This window comes from Pteropus medius, unplaced genomic scaffold (genome assembly GCF_902729225.1).
Source record: "Pteropus medius unplaced genomic scaffold, Ma_sr-lr_union100, whole genome shotgun sequence".
NCBI classification, from domain to species: Eukaryota; Metazoa; Chordata; class Mammalia; order Chiroptera; family Pteropodidae; genus Pteropus; species Pteropus medius.
The window spans coordinates 26,561,070-26,585,450 of NW_024344378.1; the positions used below are offsets into that span (position 1 = coordinate 26,561,070).

At 36.8% G+C, this 24,381-nt stretch overlaps 1 protein-coding gene across 3 annotated transcripts in view; it reads right to left on the minus strand.

Annotated features, from left to right (window-relative positions):
- TNKS2 (tankyrase 2) overlaps positions 1 to 19,391 on the minus strand; it is a 56,074-nt gene extending 36,683 nt beyond the window's left edge. For 2 of the 3 annotated variants that reach the window (XR_005654732.1, XM_039871741.1), the window contains exons 1-7: positions 18,832 to 19,260; positions 8,005 to 8,229; positions 5,741 to 5,836; positions 4,454 to 4,490; positions 4,213 to 4,288; positions 3,752 to 3,846; positions 1,716 to 1,782 (exon numbers count right to left, since the gene is read on the minus strand). Coding sequence is in view for 2 of the 3 variants with exons in the window: in XM_039871741.1 (XP_039727675.1) it covers positions 1,716 to 1,782; positions 3,752 to 3,846; positions 4,213 to 4,288; positions 4,454 to 4,490; positions 5,741 to 5,836; positions 8,005 to 8,229; positions 18,832 to 19,021 (786 nt within the window). In the remaining variant the exon portion in view is untranslated. Of the gene's footprint in view, positions 1 to 1,715; positions 1,783 to 3,751; positions 3,847 to 4,212; positions 4,289 to 4,453; positions 4,491 to 5,740; positions 5,837 to 8,004; positions 8,230 to 18,831 lie in introns of all 3 variants that reach the window. The other variant, XM_039871740.1, reaches the window with a different exon arrangement.
- Between the last annotated feature and the right edge of the window lie 4,990 nt (positions 19,392 to 24,381).

Consider the following 24,381-nt stretch of genomic DNA (forward strand, 5'->3'; position numbering starts at 1 on the left):
CTCGCATCAAACACGAAATCCCTTCCACAGTATTCCTGGAGAAGGTGAAACCTGCGACTAACTCTCTTAGTACTTTCAGTGATGGGAAAACTAATTCTCAACTAACCTAACTTTTTATCTTTACTAGATAACTGTTGATAACTGTTTCATTAAGTTAAATATGTACTTTAAACTTTGACCTACTGGTCTTCTCTGGAGCAAAAAAGATCAATATTCTTCGTTGCAGTATTTGAAGGCAACTCTTATGTTTTTCTTTTCCAGTCTAAATACTTTTAGCTTTTTCAGTCACTTTTCTTGTCAAATGCTTTGTAGACTTCCTATCACCCTAGTGGACCTCAACTAAATACGCTTATTTCAAAAATTCATTAAAAAATACTGAGTGCCTAGAATAACAATAGATTTTCAATGTGATTTGACTGTGAAAGTATAATGCATCTGTTATTACATTTGCTCCTGACACCATACTTCTACTACTGGCATAAAATTATGTTAGCTTTACAAGCAGTCACATCACAATCTATATTGTATCCTGGTCATGAAAAGAAGCTGCTGCATTTTTGCTGGTAAATGCCAGCTTCTGCTAGCCAGACCCTTTAGCAAAGGTTGCCAACAGACTCAGCATTGCCCAGGACGTCTGCCTGTATTCCCTTCTCTATCTACTTGCTTTCTCCTGACACTCCTGAACTTGACTACTCTGGTACCTGTTTGCACCCTCACCTTTGCTAACTTTCTCTCTGTATATGACCTCTAGTCAGTGTTCCACTCTCATTTAGTAAAACACTAGGTCTTAGGAAAACACCATTCAGTTGTCTGTAAAAGTACCACTGCAACCTGTCTGATGTTTCACTCTCATTTACATAACATTTCAAATAGTCTGCTGAATTCAAGATTCACTTTTATAACAAGCAAAAGCATTACTATTATAAATGTATAACATTACACCTATATTATAAATTTAAAAAGGCTTATGGGCTACTCAGAGTACTTAATCATAACAAAGTTGTTTCTGTGGGAAAATGTATTCTGTGGTAGCACATGCTCCACAGGAAGCATAGGAGCATTGGAAATAAATGTACTCTTTCTTTTCCCATGACAGCTGCTTATAGAAGGAGGAAAAATATTAAAAAGACAGAATGGGTGCAGAGTAAGAGAAATCTAAAAGTATGATCACATACATAAATAGAGACTAGGGGACAAAAGGAAATGGGGATGGGTAATATTCTTGAATCCACTCTAAGGTGAACATATGTATTCTATTCTCATCCAATAGTGAGCCAAACAAGGAATTTCTTGCTGGGAACCTGCTTGTTAAACAAGAGCCACCTAGCATACTAGAAGATGTAAAGCTTACCGAGTGAGCCTGTTCCAACTCAAAGTACAACTGGATAAGTCTTGCAAATGTATCTGGTGGTTTTAATATATGATTCACTAAAAATTGCTTTCTAATATTTTCAAGTTTTTAAACTTCACCTTTAGCCACAAATTACAGAATCACTTAATCTGCTATTCGTAAGATGGTAGGGCTACTTTACATTCAAAATCTTATGGTATCTCAAAAATCTCAAGCAGTCAGATGCTGATCTATAATCAATCATCTACATTTTATAATAATTATATATACTCTTCTATCCACTAAGCACTAAAAACATAGAAAACAGATATACTATGTATTTAAATAATTTATATAATTATAAAAAAAGTACAAGAGAACTAACCTTGACCAGAAGTTCAGTTACTTCATAATGACCATAAGAACAGGCATTGTGTAAGGGCACCAGATCACTACAATATAAAGCGGGGGAGGGGAGAAAGTCTGTTATTATAGACTCCCTAGGCTTGATTATTGAATTTTAATTAATTTAAACTTACAGTTAGATTTAAATAGCAAGTGGCTTATGTGACTTTCTAATAAAAATGCATAAAATTTAATAACATCTATTTGAACTCTAAGTCCCAACAATTCTAACTCCCAAGGTCTCTTTCAAATCTATCTTTCCCCGCCCCCCCTTACTATTTCTACCATTGTCTTAGTTTGGGCCTCTACTATTTCTCCCTGTACTACTGAAATAACCCCTCACTTCAATTTGTCCTCCAAGCTGTGGCCCAGTTTTTCAAAAAGAGAATCTGGTCTGGTTACTCTTTGTTTTAATGTCCTTCCCTGGTTCTTCCTTGCTTTTGAAAGACAGTGTCTATTGCTTAACCTGGCATATAATGATCTGAGCCTCTCTAGTCTCAATAATAGTATGACAAACCATCTGCAGTTCCCTGAATGCAGTTCCCTGAATGCAGTTCACTATCTCCTGGGTTTAGGAAAGATTTCCCTCCCTCCTGGCTTACTTCTATACATCTTTTCCAAACTCAGAGCTCAAACATTGGCTCTTCTTTGAAACTTTTTTTGAGATTCTGTGAGGTAAAGTGCTTTATTCTTAATAAAACTGAAACCCAATTCCTTCAGAATGGCAATGGAAGAAAAACTTTCTATATAAGAAGGTATAGTAGAACCTTAAAATCTTGACATATCTTTTAAGCTGTTCCTTCTTGGGGACCATGCACAATTAGTTACCACATACAACATTATGATGGCCCCTGGTGAGTGATGGCCATCCATCACTTACTCTTTAGTTCTATTTGTCCTCTCTTTAAAGGCTCATGACTTTCCTTACCATTTCTGGTTTTATGATTTCTTACTTACCTGAGAGTACTAATTTCATTTCCAACTATTTACTAGCTACCTCCACCTGAGTTCCCACCATCATCTCATAAAACCAAGAGTTCTAAAAGTGAACTCAATGTTTTCCCCTAAAAGAATTCCTCCGCCCTGGATTTTAGTATGTGAATCGTTGGCTCTCACTCATTTAGCTTCAAAATTTGAAATGTAGTTATCTTTTCATTCCTTTATTCTCTCATCACATCCAGACATTCAACAAATCTTATTCATTCTTACGCTGTAATATCTCTTGCATTGTCTTTTCAATTCCGTTTCCTCTGCCACCACAACAGATCCTCATTATGCCTGAACCCCTACAAAACTCACTTTCCTAACTGCTCTTTTTGTTTCTAGTCTCCACCTTCAATCTACCCTACACATTGCTGCGAGAAAATACCTCCTAAAACTCCTTTTAGAATCATCATCCTTTTTGCTTAAGGTCCTTCAATGGCTATAGTGGCTCACAGAATGAAGTCTGAATTACTTAGTGTAAAATATCAAGTCCTCTAAAACCTGATTCTTACCTATTTCTCCAACCCCAACCTTCATTTCTCTTCTGTGTGAAAATCTATTTCAGCCAAGCTGATCTAGTCATTGTTTTCTTAAATATGTTATAATATCTGCTTTAGCACCTCTTCACACCAATTCTCTTGCACAAAGTAGTGATGTTTTCTAAACTCTCTTTCTTGAACTGAGTTCAGGTCAAGTAGCATCTCCTTCTGAAGGATTTCCCAGTCACTACAGCCATCACTGAGAATTCTCCCGTGGGAACTCCTATAGTAGTATGTATCCCTCTCTATCACCACACACTTAGCAGAGAACTTGTATTTGTTAGGTATCTCTTCATGCTCCCTAAAGAGCAGCGTAAGCTCTAAGAGTGTTGCCGTAATGTTTTTTAATGCGCCATATCCTTGAAGCAATCTGCATATTGTAAAAGCTTGATAAATGTTTATGCTGTTTAGTAAAAAATATGAATTTTATAAGGTTATAGAATTACAAAGACAGTAACATTTAGGAAACTCTCATTTTTGTTCAGATACTTACCCTTTATCTTTAGCATGGACATCAGCTCCATGTTGCAATAACAGCTGTACAATCTTTACCCTATTGTATCCTGCTGCCAAATGCAATGGAGTTGACTGAAATATTAATCGTAAAGATGAATGAAATTCAAATACTGGCTAAAAAAAAGTGCAGAAAGCAACAATCCCAAATATAAAACTAGAAATCCAGAAAATACTTCATAATTTCACTGTCTAAATAGTTACCAATTTAGTTTTATAAAATCCAGCATATACACTCAAGGCATAGTATAAAAGTTTATAAGTTCATTATTGGAAATAGGAAGCAAACAACTAAATGTTTATTATCAATAAAGTTTTACTGTTTCACTTTATCCAAAAGAAAATATCAGCATTCTCATTAAATGTTTTAATTTACAATAAGATAAATGTATTTTCACGTTACCAAGAGATGAATACAAACTTAGTTGCAAAAAGAAATACCTTTCTACCATCACTTGCATGGCAGTTGACATTTAAAGGTGTGAGCAGAGCCATCATTTTTTCCTCATTGCCACTCCTAATAAATACGCAAAAAATGTATTAGCAATTTCTATTCTTTATCAGATCCTATCTGAAGACATTTATGTGAACATTAAAAAAATTCATTCTCTTTTAAAGTTTGCTTATTGTAAAAAAAACCATCTAAATAGTGAAGTATTTATGGTACATATTTATAACACACCTGGCACTTTCCAAGAGTTCATCTTTCTTATATTCACCTGTGAATTAGGAAAAAAAAGGCAGAAATTTAAAAAATTTAATTACAAAAGTAATGACAAATTTATGCATAAAGATGCTTACTGAAATATATTTAAGTAGATAAATTTGGAAATAAATTCCCAGTAAATGGAAAATGGTTAATCAATAGAATATTATGCTTTTTAAAAATATTTACATAACAAATTACCTGTTATAAAAGTGAAAAAAAAATTTCAATGTTATATATTGAAGTGTGACAATTATACAAAAACAATATGCATAGAAAAAAGAAAGCCAAGAAGGAAATATACCAAAATTTGAATAAAGTTTGTCTTAGGTGGTAGTTATGGGTGAGCCTTTCCCTTTTACTCCTTAAATTTTCTAAAATCACTATGTTATTTGCTTAACACACAAAATGTATCCATAACTTCATTCAAAAGCCAAAGAAAAAACAAAATCCAATATACCAACATTCAGAAATGACAAAAGATAATCTATAGCATCACCAATTAAACATAATCATTAATATTCCTGTGAATCTATATTTTTTCAACATTAAAATTGTTTTTATTATAATGTTATTTTAAATATAGTCCTCCATATCTACAGTCTTTGCATCCACGAATTCAACCAACCTCAGACTGAAAACAGTATTTTCAGTCTACAGTTGGGAATATGTAGATGTGGTGGGCTGACTGTATGCATTGTTCTATGGCCATTGTATATGAGGAACTTGAGCATTCAAATATTTTTTCACTCCATGTGGATCCTGGAACCTTAGATATCAAGGGACAACACTATATACAAATAAAAATGATTAAATATAAACTTTTTAAGCCTGTAGCTTTTATATTTACAATGAATACCAAAAAAACCCCTTTAAAATTAATACAATTTAAATTAACATAATACAACATACGGGTACTGTTTGATTTGCTGAAATGAAATCCAAACTGCTGCCCACAATATGAATTGTGTACTGACTGCTACTGTAAGGCTTCTTTGAGCTCCCAAGATTTTTTGAAAAGATAAAAGCAGGAAAAAGCATGAAATAGTGAAGGAGGAACACCAATTTAAAAAGAAAAAACAAAAGCTTTACCTTTTTTAGATAAGAATCAAATGCCAACTGTCCAGATGTAGAAAAAAATATCGACTGAACTAACACTATTTAAGATATCTAGTTTAAAGTCATTAACTGCAGGAAGCTGACTATCTAGCAAGCTCATTCTTTATATTCTTCCAGGAATACCTAGAGAGTACATAGACTTACCAGTCAGTACTGCTTTGGCAGATGGGTCTGCTAAATCCAATGCTGTCCTTCCATCCGTATTTCGGATGGTTGGCTCGGCTCCATGCTGTAACAGCACTGAAAAATAGCAACATTACCTTTTTTAAGATGGTAATCATGACAGATTGATTTTAGTAAATAATGTTCTCAAAAATTCCATTTCAGAAGTCTCAAGGCTATTTAAGAACTTTCATATCCTGATAGTATAATAAATATATTTTAATTATAAAAATATATATAACATTCCGTTATTTAACATATTTACACATTAAATAAAAGTCCTCTTTTATTTAATAAAAGGTCAAGGTCAGATTTTCTTTTGCCAGACAAGTGACTAAGGACAGATAAAAGTGTATAAGGGAATAAAAGGAAAGTTTGCTTGAAAGCTTATTTTCTCATTCCAAATGAATATTGCCAACATTAGAAAGATCGTTCTATCATAACAGAAATGAAATTTCTAAAGCTGTGGATAGCCCAGGAATAGGGATCTGTGGAATTAAAAAAAAAAAATGATGCAGGTAAAGTCTTTAAAAAAAAAAAAAGAAAAATACTCTCTGTAGCGTTAACAAATCCCAAAACTGCTACATTATAATCCAAAGCATATAAAAGGAAAAAACCTGTGCTATACTCTGTACTGCTATTTGTTATATATAAAGATATTCCATCATACTCTCTAAATAAGGAGATGGGGAAAGATGGGCAAATACATGCAGAAAGTGAGGCCCAGCTCCTGTTCTTTGACAGGGTTAATGTTCATTTTACTCTACTTCTAAACTGTATCAACACAATCCAAAAGAAGTAAAAATGAAACATTAATGTGACCCACATATGTAATTTAAAATTTTCTTGTAGCCACATGAAAAAAATAAGAACAAGTTAAATTAATTTTAACACATTTTATTTAACCCAATATATCCAAAATATTACCATTTTAATATTTACATTTTAACCTATATAAAATTAGATATTTTGCATTTCTTGTTTTCATATTAAGTCTTTGAAATTTCGTGTATTTTCTCCTTACAGTACACCTCAGTTTGGACTAGCCACATTACAAATCATCAGCTATCATACTGGATAGTGCAGATCTATAACTATATTTGGAAAACCCTTCATTATTAAAGCTAATTATTTATATATCTGAAGCTCAGAAAGCAGAAAAAGATTATGAGCGGAAAGCAGTAACAAAATAACACATATAGGAAAGGAGAATTGGGCAGAGGTTACTAGGTAATGTATTTTACATCTTTATAAATTACCTGATTTAAACTAAGATGGTGACTTTGGTATAAATAGTGATTTGGGGTTTTCGAGGCAAGGGAAAACAATATAAGTCCAGCATAAAGCCCTTGGACTTTTCCTAGTACATAAAACTGGCTTTCTTTCTGCCTCAAGGACTTCAACTGTCCCTGTTTTGCATTAGGAAATGAAACTAAGGTAGCAGAGTCCAAAATCTCTATGTGAGGCTCAGAAAAGTCAGTACCAGGTTAATGAAAACTCTCAGATAAGTAGCTTTCTCACATAAAATTTTCTGTCAATGATCAATCTGTCAGGCAAATCCTATCACATTCATTATAGTATTCTAAATGGTTGATATTTTTTCCTTCAAATGATTCTTTACTTATCCTGCCATTTCTATTCTTCAACAACAACCCTAGTTCCTGCCCTCATCAGTTCTCATCTGGGTTATTCTACAGTTTCCTAGTTAATCTCCCTGATGCCATCCATTCCACCAGCCTCCTACCAGATCACTCTCTCTAAAATATATCCTTAAAAGTCTTCAATAATTCCACATGACTTACATAACAGTATCAAGCTTCTTAACCTGGAATTCAAAGCTCTTTATAAGAAAGTCCCTGGCAACCTTTACAAAAACTTTTCTCCCACTACTTCCTGGAAAGACTCCTGGAAGGAGTGACTTGACTCCAGTTAACTCATTGTGCTCATTATCCTCTAACATAGCTGTTCACTTCTTTCATGCTTTTATCTGGTTCTTTGTGTGTCCTAGCTCCCAAGAGAATACAAATTTCTAGACAACAGGAATTTTGTACTGTATTCTCTAAAGAACTTAAGCCCAGAACAATACACAAAAAGATACTCAGTAAATAGCGGTTAAACAGGAAGTGTTCTTAAGCACTATTTAAATTCAGCCTGGCAGAATTTGATCATATTAACAAATGAAGTCGATTCAGTTTCAGAATAGTTACAAACCATTTCAGAAAATGATGCAAAGTAAACAGTCTTACCAATGCAAACATCAATCTTTCCTTTAATTGCAGCTTCATGGAGAGGAGTGTAATTCCAATTATCACGAGCATTTGGGTCTGCACCATGTCGCAAAAGGAGATTGACTACTTCAGCATGACCAAAAGAGCATGCATTATGAAGAGGAATCAGGCCCCCATCATCACGTGCTTGGACATTTGCACCATTTTGAAGCAAATATTCAACTACATCTTTCCGCCCAAAACCTAGAAGAAAACAAATTATTCACATTTAAGTCCTCCAAATACCTCAATTAAAATCAGTATGTAGAAGCCATGCTAAAATGTTTCTGAATGGAAAATAAGAGATTCAACAAATCAAAAATTCACTGAAAAAAGGTGGTCTGAAATAGATCACTAATTTATCTCGATGAGAAAGCCAAAGGGTCTCTCCAATGTCTTTGGAGAAAGGTTATGAAATAAGTCACTGAAAGCCTAAAGTTCAATTATTTCCCACCTTGTGGAGTTAGATGGTTGAAGAGATTAACTGATTTATTAGTTTTAATATTGCTAGGCTCTATGTCACAAACACAGGATCTTTGTATGTTTGATTCTCCCTATTTTCAAACAGCTCAGTTTAAGATAGGGAGAAGCAATAAGAACCAATAATTTCAAAACAGTATAACTTGCCATAATAGGGATATATATAAAATGCTATTAGTGCTCAAAGAAGAGAACACCTAAATTGGAGGAAAGCAGAGAATAGGAAGGCCTATTCCAGAGGACATTTCGGCGATGACATCTGAGCTGAAAGCTTACAGAAAAATAAACGGATCATAGAGAATGAGAGGAAAAGTGGGTGAGAAGGAGCAGAGCATGGGATGAGTACTGGAATCAAAGCAGAAAAAAACAAAATGTACACAGGCACAGAAACATGAAAAAGCAAATCTTTCATGAGAGCCAGGACACAGAATGCCCAAGAAGGCAGATGCCAGATGTTCTCTGTATCTATTAGTTCAGATTTCTTTTTTTTTTTTTTTTAAGATTGTACATATAAGGGAGATCATACAGTACTTGTCTTTCTCTGACTTACTTCATTTAGCATAATGCCCTCAGGGTCCATCCATGTTGTCGCAAATGGCAAGATTTCATTCTTTTTTATGGCTGAATATTCCCTTGTGTATATGTATTACATTTTCTTTACCCATTCATTCATCGATGGACACTTAGATTGCTTCCATGTCCTGGCTATTTTAGATAATGCTGCAATAAACGTGGAGGTGCAGATATCTTCTCAACTTAGCATTTCCTAATGAAATCTTATATAAAATCCCAATATATGTCATCATGTTCACTGCAAAAATATCCAATACCTGGTACATGGTTGGCACTCATAAAGTTGCAAATTAAATGAATTCAACTTAATGAAACTATTCAATTTGAATTCCCCTTTTTCCCCCTCACGAAGACCAAAAGGAAATTATCCTTGTATTCCTGAGGCATCTCTTAGAAACAGTATAGAAAATACTGCTACAACATGTCAGTGGTCATTAAAGTGCAAGCAAATATCTAATATTAAAAACAAACACACACTGTCCTACAACTCCCTTTTTAAAAATCTAATAGTAAGTATCCTAGAAATCAACTCCTATCATACAACTTTTATTTGTTGGAAGTATCACAATTTAACTAGTTTTTTTTCCCATGGATACTAAGGTTGTTTCTAATCTTTTGCCACTGCTCACAATGTTGCCAGGACTAACTAAAGAGAGAAAACTGAAAGCATCTGGTAGCTTAATGAATTTGGAGAAAGGAGAAAAGGAATGGGAATGACTATCAGATTTCTGAGATACAAAATAAAACAGAAGTTTTGTGGGATAAGGTGATTTGTTTTTGAAAATGCTTAGTTTAAGGTGCTTGTGGAACAAATGCCAAGTAGCAGGTTCTGTGGATCTTGAACTCAGGAAACCAGTATGAGGCAGAGGCTGACATTTCAGAGTTGTGACCATAAAGATGGTATTTAAAGCCATGTGTGAAAATGAATAAATCTGTCTAGAGAGCACTAGTTTTCTATTTGTTTTGTTGAAGGAAGCGTACTTTCTATCAAAGAGCAATCCCTTCTCACTTTACACTGTAGTTCTTTCTCACTTTCAAGGTCTTTGTCCTTTTCACAACCCCATCAATCTCCCTCCTCTCTACCAGACTGTTCCTAACCATATGTAAACATGCCCTGTATCTTCCATTTTATAAAAAATATTCCTGAATTCACTTTTATTTCTCTGCTCCCCTGCATAACGAAATCTCTAAGGGTTGTCGGCAATTTTTTATCTCCTATTCATTCTTCTTCCAAATTCAATCTGGTGTCTGTTTCTTCCCTACAACTGCTTTAATTGAGGTCACTTACAATCTTCATGTTGACAAATCCAAAGGACACATGCCTGTCCTCATTTGACTAGATCGCTCAGCAACATTCAACAACTAACTCATTCCTCTTTCTTGAAACATCCTCTCCAAAGTTTCCATGACATCACATACTCCTAGTTTTCTTTGTCTCATCCATTCATTTAACAAATGATTGGGGAATATTTACTATGTGACACTTTTCTGGGTGCTTGCCTAGGACATACTAACGAACAAGATAACCAAATCCCTGCCTCTGAGGAACTTCTATGGAGGTGGGGGAGATGAGCAATATGTGCAAAAAATATGTCAGAAGGTAATTAGAAAAAAGAGCAGAATAAGGAGTGATCAGTGTATACATACAGGCAGCACTGTAAAGTTGAACAGGGAGGTCACTATAGACCTTGTTGACAGAGACATTTGATCAAAGATTTAAAAGAGTGGGAATTAGCCTTAATGGCAACAGTGAGGAGGCCAGAGTGACTGGAGCTGAGTGAGAAAGAGGGAGCATAGTAGAAAATGAGGTTATAAGTGACGAGGGCCAGATAGAGAAGACTGAGGACCACTGTAAGACTCTTGGCTTTTTTACTCTGAGGAAAATGGAGAGTCACTGCAGGGTTTTGCACTGAGAAATTACATGACATGACTTACATCTGGCTGTTGTGTTGAGACTAGACTTAAGGGGTTAAAAGTAAAATAGATGACAAATTATGATGGTCTGGACCATAATCTGGTGATACTTGTCAGAATAATAAGTGGCAGATTCTAGATAACTCTGAAGGTAGATCCAGCATAGTTTCCTCATAGACTGAATGTGGAGTGAGGGTAAGGGTAAGAAGATGAGAGAGGGCAAGAGTGAGAGAGGAGTCATGGATGATTCCAAAGTTTTTGGACTGAGAAATGGAGGGGTGGAGTTGGCATCAATTCAGATAGGGAAGGCTGCAGAAAAAAAGAGGTTTGTGACAGAAGGTGAGGAGTTCAAGTTTTGGACATGTCCTATCTCTCTGAGGGTTTCCTGTTTCCTCCATCCAATTTCAAAATGCCGGAATTCCTCAAGACTCAGTTCACTATTCTCTTTTCCCTTCTTAGATGATCTCATGTACTCCTATGGCTTTAAATACCATCTAGATATACAACCTACAAATTGAAGTCTAGATTTTTCAACTGAATTCTAGACTGTTTAATGGATATATCTCCACCTGAGTATTTGAAAGCCACCTCAAATTCAACATGTTTCCCCAACTTCTTTACATTTTCACTGACATTTCACTAACTCTACCATCATTGTCTCCAGCCTGAACTATTTGCAACAGTCTCCAAACTGGACCTCTCATTTCCACTTGTCCCCAGTGACCTTTTAAAAACAATCATATATCATACCCATTTTAAAAAATTCGTTGGCCTCCCACTGATGCTCTTAGAATAAAATTCATTCAGTCTACTATGGCCTACAAGGCTCACTGCATGGAGTGGTCCTTACCTACTTCTGTAACTGCATTTCCTACCACTCTCCCCATTCTGAACTATGATCCAGCTTTCTTTTCGTTCATCAAGTATGACCACCCTACTTTGGTACATGTTGCCCTTCTGCCTGGACAGCTCCTATCTTGTTCTTTGCATCTCTCACTTCTACTCATTGTCTAACCTGTTTAAATGTTATCACCTAGTCACCTGATCAAGACAGCCATTCCTGATTATCCTATCTAAAGCAGCTATTCTGCCCACCCACATTATTTCCTGTCTTAACATTCTATTTATTGTTTTCCTCTCTTCTCCACTAGAATGCAAGTCCCAGGAGAACAGAGATTAAAGTCTTCACTGTTCAAAGCAGTATCCTCTGGCACTTATATTTCTACCTTCGTTCATCATTACTTCTCCAATGTCCTTGTTGATATTTCCTGAACAAATACATCATGGTATGAGAAAAGGAGACTAAGAAGTAAAATTGAAAAAGAATGGCACTGCAGAAGCAAAGAAAGAAAATTTCAAGGAGGGAAAGGCCAAATCTGTTGCCACCATGCTCTCTGACTTGAGTCTTTCTTTTCACTGCCTGGGCATTGTTGATCACATTGTTGTCCCTAAGTAAGCCATCTATTGTTGCCCCAATCAACGGTTCTGCTAACCCAGCTGTTCAGCACTTATCTGGAGGAAATGCTTTTAGAAAAAACTTCTTAAATTGGAGAGTAAGAAGAAAGGAATCAGAACAAAGAGAAAAACATTAGTAAAAGTACTTCTTCCTTTGGAAAGTTACTTGATGTACCCAAGCACTTTTATTAAGAAGGATCTTCAGTGGTGATCAATACATCTGAAGTAAACAAAATGGTGACTCACAGGCTAACTTCTCAAAAAAGGAGAGTGAAGTGGGCACAGAAACAGCTGTAGTAGAACATTTAGTTGTTACAAGAGATATCGTCAATTAGGAAGCTATCTATTCCAAAAGATTGGCAATCTAGACAAAGAAAGGTCAAGTAGTCTTTTTGTCAAAATGTCATGGGAAGAGAATAGAGTTGTGTAAAACCAAAGTTAAAGAAAGAGACTCAATACATACTCAGTGTATGACTAAATACTGAAATTAAAGTTTAAGCTGGGGAGGAGATATGGGTAGAAGAGTGAAGAGATTATATCTATATTAGATATACCGAAAGTCCAAGACACAGCTAACATCTATTCTGACTTTGTATTAACATGATTCCCTAGCCATTAAGATGTCTGAAACCTGTCTGGAAACTGACAGCAGAAATCAGTTTTCACAGTCACATTGTAAGGACTACAACATATGAGCAAAGGTCATATTGCCATCCTGAGAGAAGAGATGAAGAGTCTGAGATTTTGAATGTTTGAAGCCAACTCTTGGCATAAAAGGAAATTATTTAGAGGGGGGTCAGTACGTAGCTATTTAAAATCTAAAAATCTTCTGTTAGCAGCTTGGTGAAACCTTTAGATTCGAGATGCTTCCCAGACTCTGAGGGCTAATCTCCGATGAAATTCCAATTCTTATGGTCTAAAGAATAGTTCAAAGCATCTGTTAAGTACTCATTCTTGAATAGAAAAATAGCTTTGCAGAGTATATTCTGATCATGTTCTCACTGGCCAGGTAGAACATAAATAGGCCTATCCGGAGAGTCAATGCCAATCTCCATGTCCTAAGGATCTCTTTACAAAGGAATCAGAAGCCTAGAGTTAGTAGTCATGGCTGCTGAGGATATATTGTGGTTTACTGTATAATTATAGAAGAGCACATATCTTCAAACACTGCTCTATGTGTGAAAATCTGTCTGAAACCTAACACAGAGTTTGAGTACCCTATAAAACACTCACTATAAAGTGAAACAAAGTAGGCTTATTTGGAAAGTAAATTTGCTTATCAATAAACAAATGACAGGTATTGTGTCCTGCCATTGTGTTTATTCCTGTTCACTGGCCAAGGCCAGGATCTAGCATATAGGACTTAATAAACATTTGTTTAGTGCATATCTAATACTTTGTTGAAATAGGAAGCATATGACCCTCACATAGAATATGGAGTTAATTATTTGTGACCACTACAAAAAGCAGTCTAGTTGATTTCTCTCCTGTCAAGTTTCATTACTACCTAGGTGCCATCACTTTCAGCAGTTCTAGGGACTGTCTTCCCACCCATGACTATTGTTAACAGTATCAAATTTAGCTGCTATTATTGGAAATATCCTTTCACCTGAATGGCTTCCAAAAAGCTATGAGGCACTGCAAGTCACTACAGAGAAACCAACTTAGACTCTTAGGAAGTTTCACCACATCCCCTTTTTTACAGTCCAAAGGTGGGCTGGGCCGTTGATGATACAACTGGTCCAGTATGAAATGACAGTGATGTCTTGTCAAACTAAAGGTAAGCTGGTGTCATGCGTTTTGTCAGAAGAAAACTTTCAGAAACAAAAAAAAATTCAATAAATGCCATGAAACAGAGAAGGCTCCTATAGTCTGGGAGATGGGATGTATAATCAAACAGCCTTTAGCTTTGATTTATGTAGCCAGGACTGTCAGATTTTTCTGAGGGATGCCATTTAAAACTTCTCACTTACCAGTAACTTAGTTAACAAAGATCCAGAAAAGGTATTTCCCACATATACTTCTTTAGAATGAGGAATACAAAGGAAAGATTTCACTCAATTCAAGCTGGGACAGATACATTATTTGGTCAGACTAGGAGAAACTTGGAAAAGGGTGCCATGACATTTGGGGTGATGAAATTCTGACAATCTGAATGAGGAAGTATGGAAACAAGAACTACAAACTACTTGTTACTGAAGTTGATCTCCCTACCTCTAAGTTCAGCAAGAGTGTAGCTCAAGTTTTGATATGCTACATCAAGAAAGATTCTGAACTCTTAAATATACTGTTTGTTTGATATTGGGGTTTTCTGATGTAGAATTTAATCACCCTCACAGCAAATATCAATCCTGGAAACAATAACCTATAGTTCTAGGCCTAGGTAAGGAATGTGAATACATTTTGTGCATCTCCTATAATTATGATGTTGGCCTATAACCAAAAGAAGAAAATGTTATTGAAACATTACTGGAGGTCTTTAAAATAGCATTTTGGGAAAGGGGAGAATGGAAATCACAAAAGCTATTATATCTTAAGTAGCTGAGTTGTTAAAACCTTCAACTAGAGGAATCATTCCACTTTTTATACAGTCAGATTTTGACCTGTTGGTCCAAATGCCCATCCTATGCAGAAATCTTTTCTACAACATCTCTGAAAGATGCCAATCCAGCCACTGCTTGGATACTTCCAGCCAATTCCACAGCTGAATAGATGGTTAAAGGTAGTCTGATTCCCTGTAACCTTCCATTTACTGGCACTAACTAGTTTTGACTACTGAAGCCACACAAGTTATATCCACTCTCTTTTCGACTGGACTGTGATCTATGTAAGTGAAGACAATAACAATGTTTAACTTTAGTCTTCTTTCATCTCTAGAATAAGTAACTCTAGTTTTCATATGTTACTTGTATAATAAATTCCAGAAGATCTAATCCCACTTCCTCTCTCTGAATAAAAGAAAATCTCTCTTACATGCAATTCACACAATTGAATATAATAATCAAAGTTCACTCTGACCGGTCCAATCAATGTACATGGCTGAGTAGCACACTACAAATACAGAACAGTAACATAACACACTACAAATACAAAACAAGTGTTATCTCGTTTAGCTAGAACTCTACAAGCTCTTCTCAACTTGTCATTCTTCAATAACATATATACATATATATACACACACATAGATCAGCCATCTCTTTCCACTATCTCTGTATCTGAATTCCTTGAACCTAATAAATGACTTTACATACTTCTCTACTGAATGATCTCTCTGACACTCCCCTACCTCACAATATTTAAGATTCTCAAGCCATGGAATCCTATTCCACACCCCCACCCCAGTTCTAAGATTCTAGAGAACGCTATGTATTTTTCTTTGGCTATGATGGACAATAAGATGACTTTCTCCCAAAGTTTCTGTCCCTCATCTTTATTTTTCAGAAACAAGTTCAGAGAAGCAATCTCCTTTACTGAAATCTGCTGTTTTCTAGGGGATTATACTGTCAAGAATTTTAGATGCTATTGCTTTCAGCGAAATCAGAGTTGCAGCCTCCCTACCACCAACTTGCCTCTACAAGTTTTGTGATGTGTCACAAAAAAATCATTCATATCCTGTGTGGGGAGGAAGGTAAGGGGAAATGGAGAGCTGGCAGTGGGGGGGATTAAAGAGGGAACAATTTTTCTCAAAAGAAATGACTTCTTTAAAGCATACCTACCTATCTAGAAGAAATGTAATCTAGTTAAATAATAAGCACCTAATAGAAGTTCCAGTTTATGTTGGTTACTTTTCTTCATTAACAAGAGAACTCCTTTGGGACTGGCAACTGAATGACCATTCTTTTAATTGAACTAAATATTTTAGATGAAAAGACAGAAAAAATTTTTTCTAAAGTGTTGTATCATAATCCACTTTCCTTGGTCTACACAGATCTCTCATTTCTGTTCCTTAGAAATCAAAACAAAAAGACAAAAACATGCCCCCTTCTCCAATAAAACCTCCAAACTTTAATTGGCTTAAAAATGTTTTGCCACCATAGCTTATTCTACAGTATACAAACACAAGAAACTGCTAGGTCAGGCAGCTGCAGAGTCCCACCACTTATGCTGGGCTTCCAATGGCATGTTTACATGCACATGAACATGACTCACCATCTACAAAAGATATTATAAAACGTATTCTCCATATACTAAGAGAAAATGCAGGAGGATACATTTATTTAAAAATTAAGGGTGGTGACAGAAAGAAATCTATGGGAGGTGAACACACAATGTAAATGTATATATGCTTACTATAAAAATGTACAGCTAAAACTTACTGGATTTCGTTAATCAATGTCACCATATAAATAAATTTTAAAAAATGAAGAAAATCTCAATAAAGTATGGACTTTAGCTAATAAAAAAATTTAAGAGAACAAGTTCTCTTGTTAATCTAATTAACACTTTAGATAGAATTTACAAAGCTAATTAAAAATAAGGTTTTTTTTATGATTTGGCATTTGCAACTTCTATATAATTTTAGTCTTTGTGACTTAAAAATTAAATTAAAAAATGTCAGTAACAGCTGACATTAGTTTTAGATGTACAACACAGTGATTAGACATTTATATAACTTATAAAAGTTACATGCCTAGGTTTAAACGCAGGACTTTAAATACAGACCATTAGTAATTTTTATTTTATTACTCATTTTATACCTTAATCTTATAACCTTTACTTGAAAAATACAGGTAAATTGTGAAGGGTGTGTTTGTTCCTAAAATAAGCTGTCCGTTTCAGTCTGAATGAACCACATGTAATCTATGTAGAAGGTACTTTGAAATGTTGGGACAGAACTGAGGGTGGTATGATGGGGGAACAAAATCAATAAGATGCTAATTCCATAACTTTAAACTTCTAAAAATTACTATTTTCAGATATGAACTCATTAATACACCAGATTCTTCAAAGGTAGGGTAGCAACTAAGATCTTCTTTGGTTATTTTTATCCCACAGATCAAGTGAACAGAATCTAAGTAACACTACCCTTTGGATTATGTATCAGTTGGTTATGACAGTTTGCCAAATCAATTAAATGTTGACGACATGGTTAAATAGGACAATCAAAATTAGCTGAAGAAAGGCAGCACCAAACATCAAAATTTTAGGCAAAATGGCTACTAAACAGGTGAGATTTGACTTCAATATTCTCCCTTTTCTGCTGCCCGTAGGAGGTTTCCAATTTGTCCACCAAAGGTCCCTTTAAAAAGGCACCCAATGGGAATCCAACAAAGCTATAATTGATCAAGAAAGCATATTTAATAGTAATTACATTTAAAAAGAGACAGGTTAAATAAAGCAAACACATTTCCCGTTGGTAGGAAGTGTAAAAGCAATGTATGTGAACAAGGAAATCTTTCTTACAGCTCCTTGTCTGCTCATCATTTTTACTCCAAAGGAATAAAGTGCTTTAAAAACATCCTTCTGCTTTTTCAAAAAATAAACAATCATGTAATACACTAAATAAAAAACCATGATTATCCGAAGTATGAGAACCTACTCCCATTTTCAGTCATGCAAGGCAAACTTGAGGATAGTCATGATCTTCCTTCAAAGAGAAAAGTATATGCTTTATAGAAATAAGCTGAGCCTCATTTCTAGTTCTTTTAAATTCTTGAATAAAATTTAATATGCTTATATCATAAAAAAACAGCATATATTTTTTTAAAAGTAATCCAAACGATCTAAATCTCAGAATGAGGCGAGATTAGTCTCAATTTAAATTCTAGATCCAAGTTGAAGTGTTTGTACTATTTTATCTCTCTTCCTACTACTTTCCACCCCAACTTGTGTGTGCCAGAGACTACAAACCCGCATCTAGCTTAACTCAGATCTGTTCTCCTAAAATTGACAATTTCCAGTTCTAGTCTCTCCAGAACTTGCTAATGACTACCACCTAAACAATTTAACGCAAATGTGTCAAAGGCCTTTACATTTTACAAAGGCCTTAAAACCTTAATTCAAAGGATTTATGAGTTACAGTGGAACCTGTAAGAACGACAGATTTTGGAGATGACTGGCCTTTCACATCACACTACATTCCCTACTTTTTTTCTGTGTAGAGGCCTCGTAGGGTAGCAAGACCGGAAGTTGATACAGGTATTGTTGATACAAAACAAAGCTCCTCCCTCCCTCCCCCGCAAAAAGACCTTCTAGTGAGTGTGGCATGCCGCCTCTTAGCCTCTACCCTAATCTCAATTACCCACTTGACGAAAGCGAGAAGACCAGGACAGGAGTCCCAGGGGAAAAGGCCGGAGCAGAGGAGCACTATGTTTGGTTTCTAGCCTACGAGCCCGGGTGCGCAGGTGGGGTCTGGCGCGAGCTGATACCCGCTGTCCCAGTTACCTGCGGCGAAGTGGAGCGGGGTGGATTTCCTGCCCGCTGTGTCGCGGCTGTTCACCTTCTCAGGCGTCACCAGCCTCTTGACTCGCTCCACGTCCCCGTTGCGGCACGCCTCGAACAGCTCGCGGGCGGCCGGTTCCACTGCCTCGGCCGCCGCGCCCGCGCCCCCGCCGGCGCAGCGGCGGCCCGACATGATCCTGGCCGCCGCCGCCAGCAGCAGCGCCAGCAACGGCAGTAGGAGCCCCGGCCCCGCGAGCAGGAGGGCGAGGCCCCCGGGAGGAGACGAGCTCAGGGCCCGGGCCGCTCGGCTCCCTGCTGTCACCGGGCTCGTCGTAGTCCCATGGCCGCGCCGCCGCGCGCTCCTCCCTCGGCTCCGCGACCCCCAGCTGCCCCGCGGCGGCAGAGGCAGCGCGAACCCGCCGTTCGAGCCCCGAAGCGACGCGGCGGCGGAAGCTGGCAAGGCCCCTCCTGCCAGTTCCGCGGAGACCTGGGAGCACACGTGACGACGCGCCGCGCGTGCGCGGTGGACGGAGACCCGCGGGCGGGTTTCCACGAGCGTGGCCGTGCGGAGGGGTTTGTGGGAAATGTGAAGCGAGAGCATTGGACTGCTGGAGAATGGGCTTCGTCCCACCGCCATCTTTATGGTGGGTTTTGCTGAAGTCGGGGCGGGGGCGGAGGGGAGGGGGCTGTTTATCGTCTTTTAAAAAAGATTTCTGGAGCTGAACTTCTTTACTGTTATTAAACCGAAAAGAGCCCTTGAAAGTTTTCCCCGATCTTGCATATTATTTTGAAATTTTTAGTGTGGAAATTTTCCATATTTTCAGCTTGCACAATCCCTTTCTCTTGGGCGATTTCTGTCATCTCTACTCTCTTCCCTTCCCCCACAATGATTATTTTGTTTCTTGTAAGCTACTTCTCGGAAATGAATGAAAATTTGGATGAACGGGAAGTTTGGATGAACTGCTCTAAGATCATTGAAAGGAAATTAGGAAAGACATGAAAGTTTGTTCCAATTCTCAAAAATTGAGAGGAATGGTTCTGATTAATTACACTTTCCATAGTTAAGTTATGAGTCCGGGGCTAACTAAAGGGCCTATGCGTAAATCAATATTTTACTGACTTGGTTGAGGTGTGGCTACATGAGACAAAGTTTAATGAGTTTTGACCAGTGATGTAAGAAAAACAAAATTCTCACATTTAAGGTAGTGATGTAGCTGTTTATGAACATTCCTTACTCCACTCCCTGACCTCAAGAAACTGATTAAAATGATACATGCTGACCTTTGGCAAGCTGACAAGCGTTTTCCCCGTTGCCTAAACTTCTTAACCTGTCTTTCAGGAAAATCAGTTTTTGTTTGGAAATGTTGACTCACTACTTTGCTAAAAGGCAGAGGAAGTCCACTTTTGGGAGCATTTTAATAAATATGTAAATTATGAATATATGTACATAATAGTATATTTAGCATAAATTTAAATTATGCGGCATGTTAATAAAATGAATGTCCGTGAACGTACCTAAGAACTAGAACCAATGCTATTGCATCTTTTTCTTCCCTCTTTCATCCAGTTGCCAAATGTATTCTCAAATTTATTATTCCCTGCTTACTAATTTGTACTTTAATTCCTTTCCATGTGTGTATCCCTTAACAAGTTTTGTTTTTGTGTTTTATAAAAATATTGGTCTTTGTGATCTTTTTTTACTTCAGATGTTTGTAAGACTTATGCATTTGTTTTCATTGGTTTATAGAGTTGCCACATTACCATAAATATATTATAAATTTACAATTCTACTGGCCATTTGATTTGTTTTCAATTTTTTTGTTGTTGGGAACAATAGTGCGCACAGGAAATAATTCAAGCTCACACCAGAGTTAGAGACAAAAGGAAAATTTATTAGAGAAAGGAAAATGCTCCATAGACAGAGCGTGGTCCCCTCTGAGAGACAGGGAATGAGAGCTGAGGAGGACTGAGAAGGACAGTGAGAGGGGCCAACAGAGAGAGAGGTATGGGCATGTGGCATGAAAGGCATGGGTATGCAGCGTTGAAGGCATGCTATCAATCCCAGCCTTTCATCTATAGGTTCCCTACGGTCTGGCCACAGAGAATGAATGGTTGGATTTATTTTGTGTAGAGTATGACTTAAAGACTTGAAGACTCTGTTTTTCTGTATTGGTATAGGTAAATGGTTTGTTAGCAATCCCAAGCAGGAATCTTCCTTTATTCTGTAGGTTCTTGGCAGCACATTGCAAGCTCTGAATACAGCTTGATTTCGCATTTAGTTCTCATGCCTCTTTCCTGCATTACTATGAACATTTTTATGCATTTTCCTGATCCCAATGTGCAAACATTTAATGTGAGAGTCAATCCGTGGTTGGCGACACCAAATAACACCAAAGGGAATCCCCAACTTGGGGTGCTGTGAAGAAAGAAACTATTCAGTGCAAACAGCTCATTCGTGATACAGCATGGCTGTGGAACAGCTCAATAGTGTTACAGTTCAATTATGAAGCAGCATGAGTATAGAACAGTATGGTTGTGAGGTGGCCCTGGGGCAACAAGATGGCCCTGGGGCAAGACCCCTGTCTATCTAGACAGCTCTGGTCTGCTCTGCCCTTGTCTGCACCACTAACTGGCTCTTGTTCACTCTGGTCCACTCCAGTTCACTCTGCTCTGCCCTGCACTACTTTGCTCTGGTCTTGGATATTTCACCTCCATCTAGGAAGTTCAGTCTTTAGAGGAAAGAAAGGGAAAGTGTGCTTTTTGAACCAGAGGGGAGCTGATGTGTACAGAAGTGCCCATTCCTGGTCCCTAAATCGATCCATCCTCATGCAAATGAGGTCTCTAAATCCTCACAGTTTGATTAGTCCAAAAAGCACTGTCTTGATTGATTGCAATGGAGTTGCTCTGATTAGACAGGGAAAGTCAACCCTATTGGTTGAAATGCGATTCCAGGAATTCCCCTATAAGGGTTGGCTCGGATGGCAGGAACACAGTGCAGGCAGGCAGTTATGTGGAAAGTAAGCACGGCTTGAAGCAGGGCTTGCATGAGAGGCCCTTGTTTAGCAATGGCTGCTAGGCTCTGTGTATAAATTTGAGTCCAGTTAACCACCTGGAGCCCTTCTCAACAGGTAAACGTGTGACTACTATTAGTGTTAAGAAATGCAATTGGCGTCTTCAACTGGTAAACACACTCATATATATAAAACAAAAGTTTCATGAAATAATAAAACAATATTCACCTCTCCAATGTTTAAAAAAATGCTAATTGCGACTCTAGGTAAATGGATGACAGAACTCACAAATGAGTGGTGAACCCAGTTTGGAAAACACTGCAAGAATGGACTACCTAGGATTGGAATAGCTGAGTCATAAGGAATGTGAACGGTCATTTTACAAGGAAATGACAAATTGTTTTTCAAAGAGTTTGTTAATAATGTACATGCTCAATAGCAGCATGTAATTTTTTTTTTTAATCTTAGCCTCTATCAATCCTTAGTATTAGCAGATTAATTTTTCCAATATAGTGGGTCTCTATGGTATCTTAAAGAGGTCTTGGTCTGAATTTTTAAAAATACCAAATGATCCTTAGAGAAATGCAGATCAAAACCACAATGAGACATTACCACACATCTATTAGGATGACTACTATCAAACAAGCAGAAAACATTAAGTGTTGGTGAGGTTGTGGAGAAATTAGAACCTTTGTGCACTGCTGGTGGGACTGTAAAATGGTGCAACAGCTGTGGAAAACGGTATGGTATTTACTCAAAAAATTTAAAATAGAACTACTATATGGTCCAGTAGTCCCACTTCTGGGCATATACACAAAAGAATTGGAAGCAGGGTTTTGAAGAGATATTTGCACACTCATGTGCATAGCAGCATTATTCACAATAGCCAAGAGATGGAAGCAACCCAAATGTCCATGAATAGATGATTGGATAAACAAAATGTGGTATATACATACAACAGAACATTATTCAGCTTTAGAAGGAAGACAATCCCATCATATGCTACAACATGGATGAACCTTGAGGACACTATGCTAAGTGAAATAAGTAGTCCCAAAAAAGACAGATAGTATATGATTCCCCTTCTATGAAGTGTATTAGTTTGTTAAGGCTGCCATAATAAGATATCACAGAATGGGTGGCTTAAACAACAAAAATTAATTTCCTACAGTTTTTAAGGCAATAAATTCCAAGATGGGGGTATTGGCAGGTTTGATTTCTCCCGAGGCCTCTCTCAGTGACTTGTAGATAGCCATCTTCTCATTGTCTTCACATGGCCGTTCCCCTCTTTGTATGCATCCCTGGTGTCTATGTGTCCAAATTTCTTCTTCTTATAAAAGGACATGAGACAGATTGGATTAGGGCCCACTCTATGGCCTCATTTAACCTTAATTTCCTCTTTAAAGGCATTATCTCTAAATATAGTCAATTCAGAGGTACAAGGATAGGAGAACTCAATATCCTTAAGATAGCAATTCTCTATATTATATATACAGCAATCGATCTATACGACTTTGGGGGTAGGAGATACAATTCAGTTCATACTTTAGGCATCTAATGTAGATAGATAGAAAGAGAAGGCAGAATGATGGTTACCAGGGGCTGAGGAGAAAAAGAAATGGGGAGTTTGTTGTTGAATGGGTATAGATGTTCAGTTTTGCAAGATGAAAGAGTTCTGGAGGTCTGTTGCACAACAACGTGAATATACTTAACACTACTGTAAAAATGGTTAAGATGGTATAAAAAGTGCAAATAAAGTTGAGTATCTTTTCATATGTTTATGGTCTCTTTGTATTTCCTCTTCAATAACATGCCTACTTATGTCTTTTTCCCATTTTTCTATTGGGTTATTTGCCTTTTGCTTCTGAGTTGTTTGTGGGCATTCTTTATATATTCTAGATACTAATCCTTTGTTTGTTATATGTGTTGAAAATATCTTCTCCAAGATTATAGTTTGCTGTTTTACTTTCCCAATGAAAAGATGTTTCAGTTTTAATATAGTTAAATTTATAAGTATTTTTATCTAGAATTTATGTCTCTGTGTGTGTTTAAGAAATTCTCCCTAACCCTAAAGTGGTAAAGATATTCTTATTTTCTTCTAAAAGTTAAAATTTTTGTCTTTTACACTTAAGTCCTTAATTTTTCTGGACTTGATTTTAGAGTACGGTATGAGATAAGTGTTCACTCTCTTTTCTTTTTCTTTTTTTCCATATAGATAACAAATTGTCCCATCACTGTTTATTGAGAACTCCTTTCTTTCAGTGCCACTTCAAGCTTCTATGTATTCATGGGTCTGTTTCTGAACTCTGTGTCATTCCATTGATTGATTTATATATTCTTCCTCCAATACGTCTTAGTACATCCTTCAGTTCTATCTAAGTACAATTTTGTGATAATTTTTGATAGCTAGTAAGGCAAATCTCAAACCTTATTTTTCTTTGCTTTTTTCAAGATTTTGCTCTCCCATATAAATTTTGGAATCAGAATTTCAAATTCCTTGAAAACCCCATTGAGATTTTGATGAGACTTGCACTGAATTTAT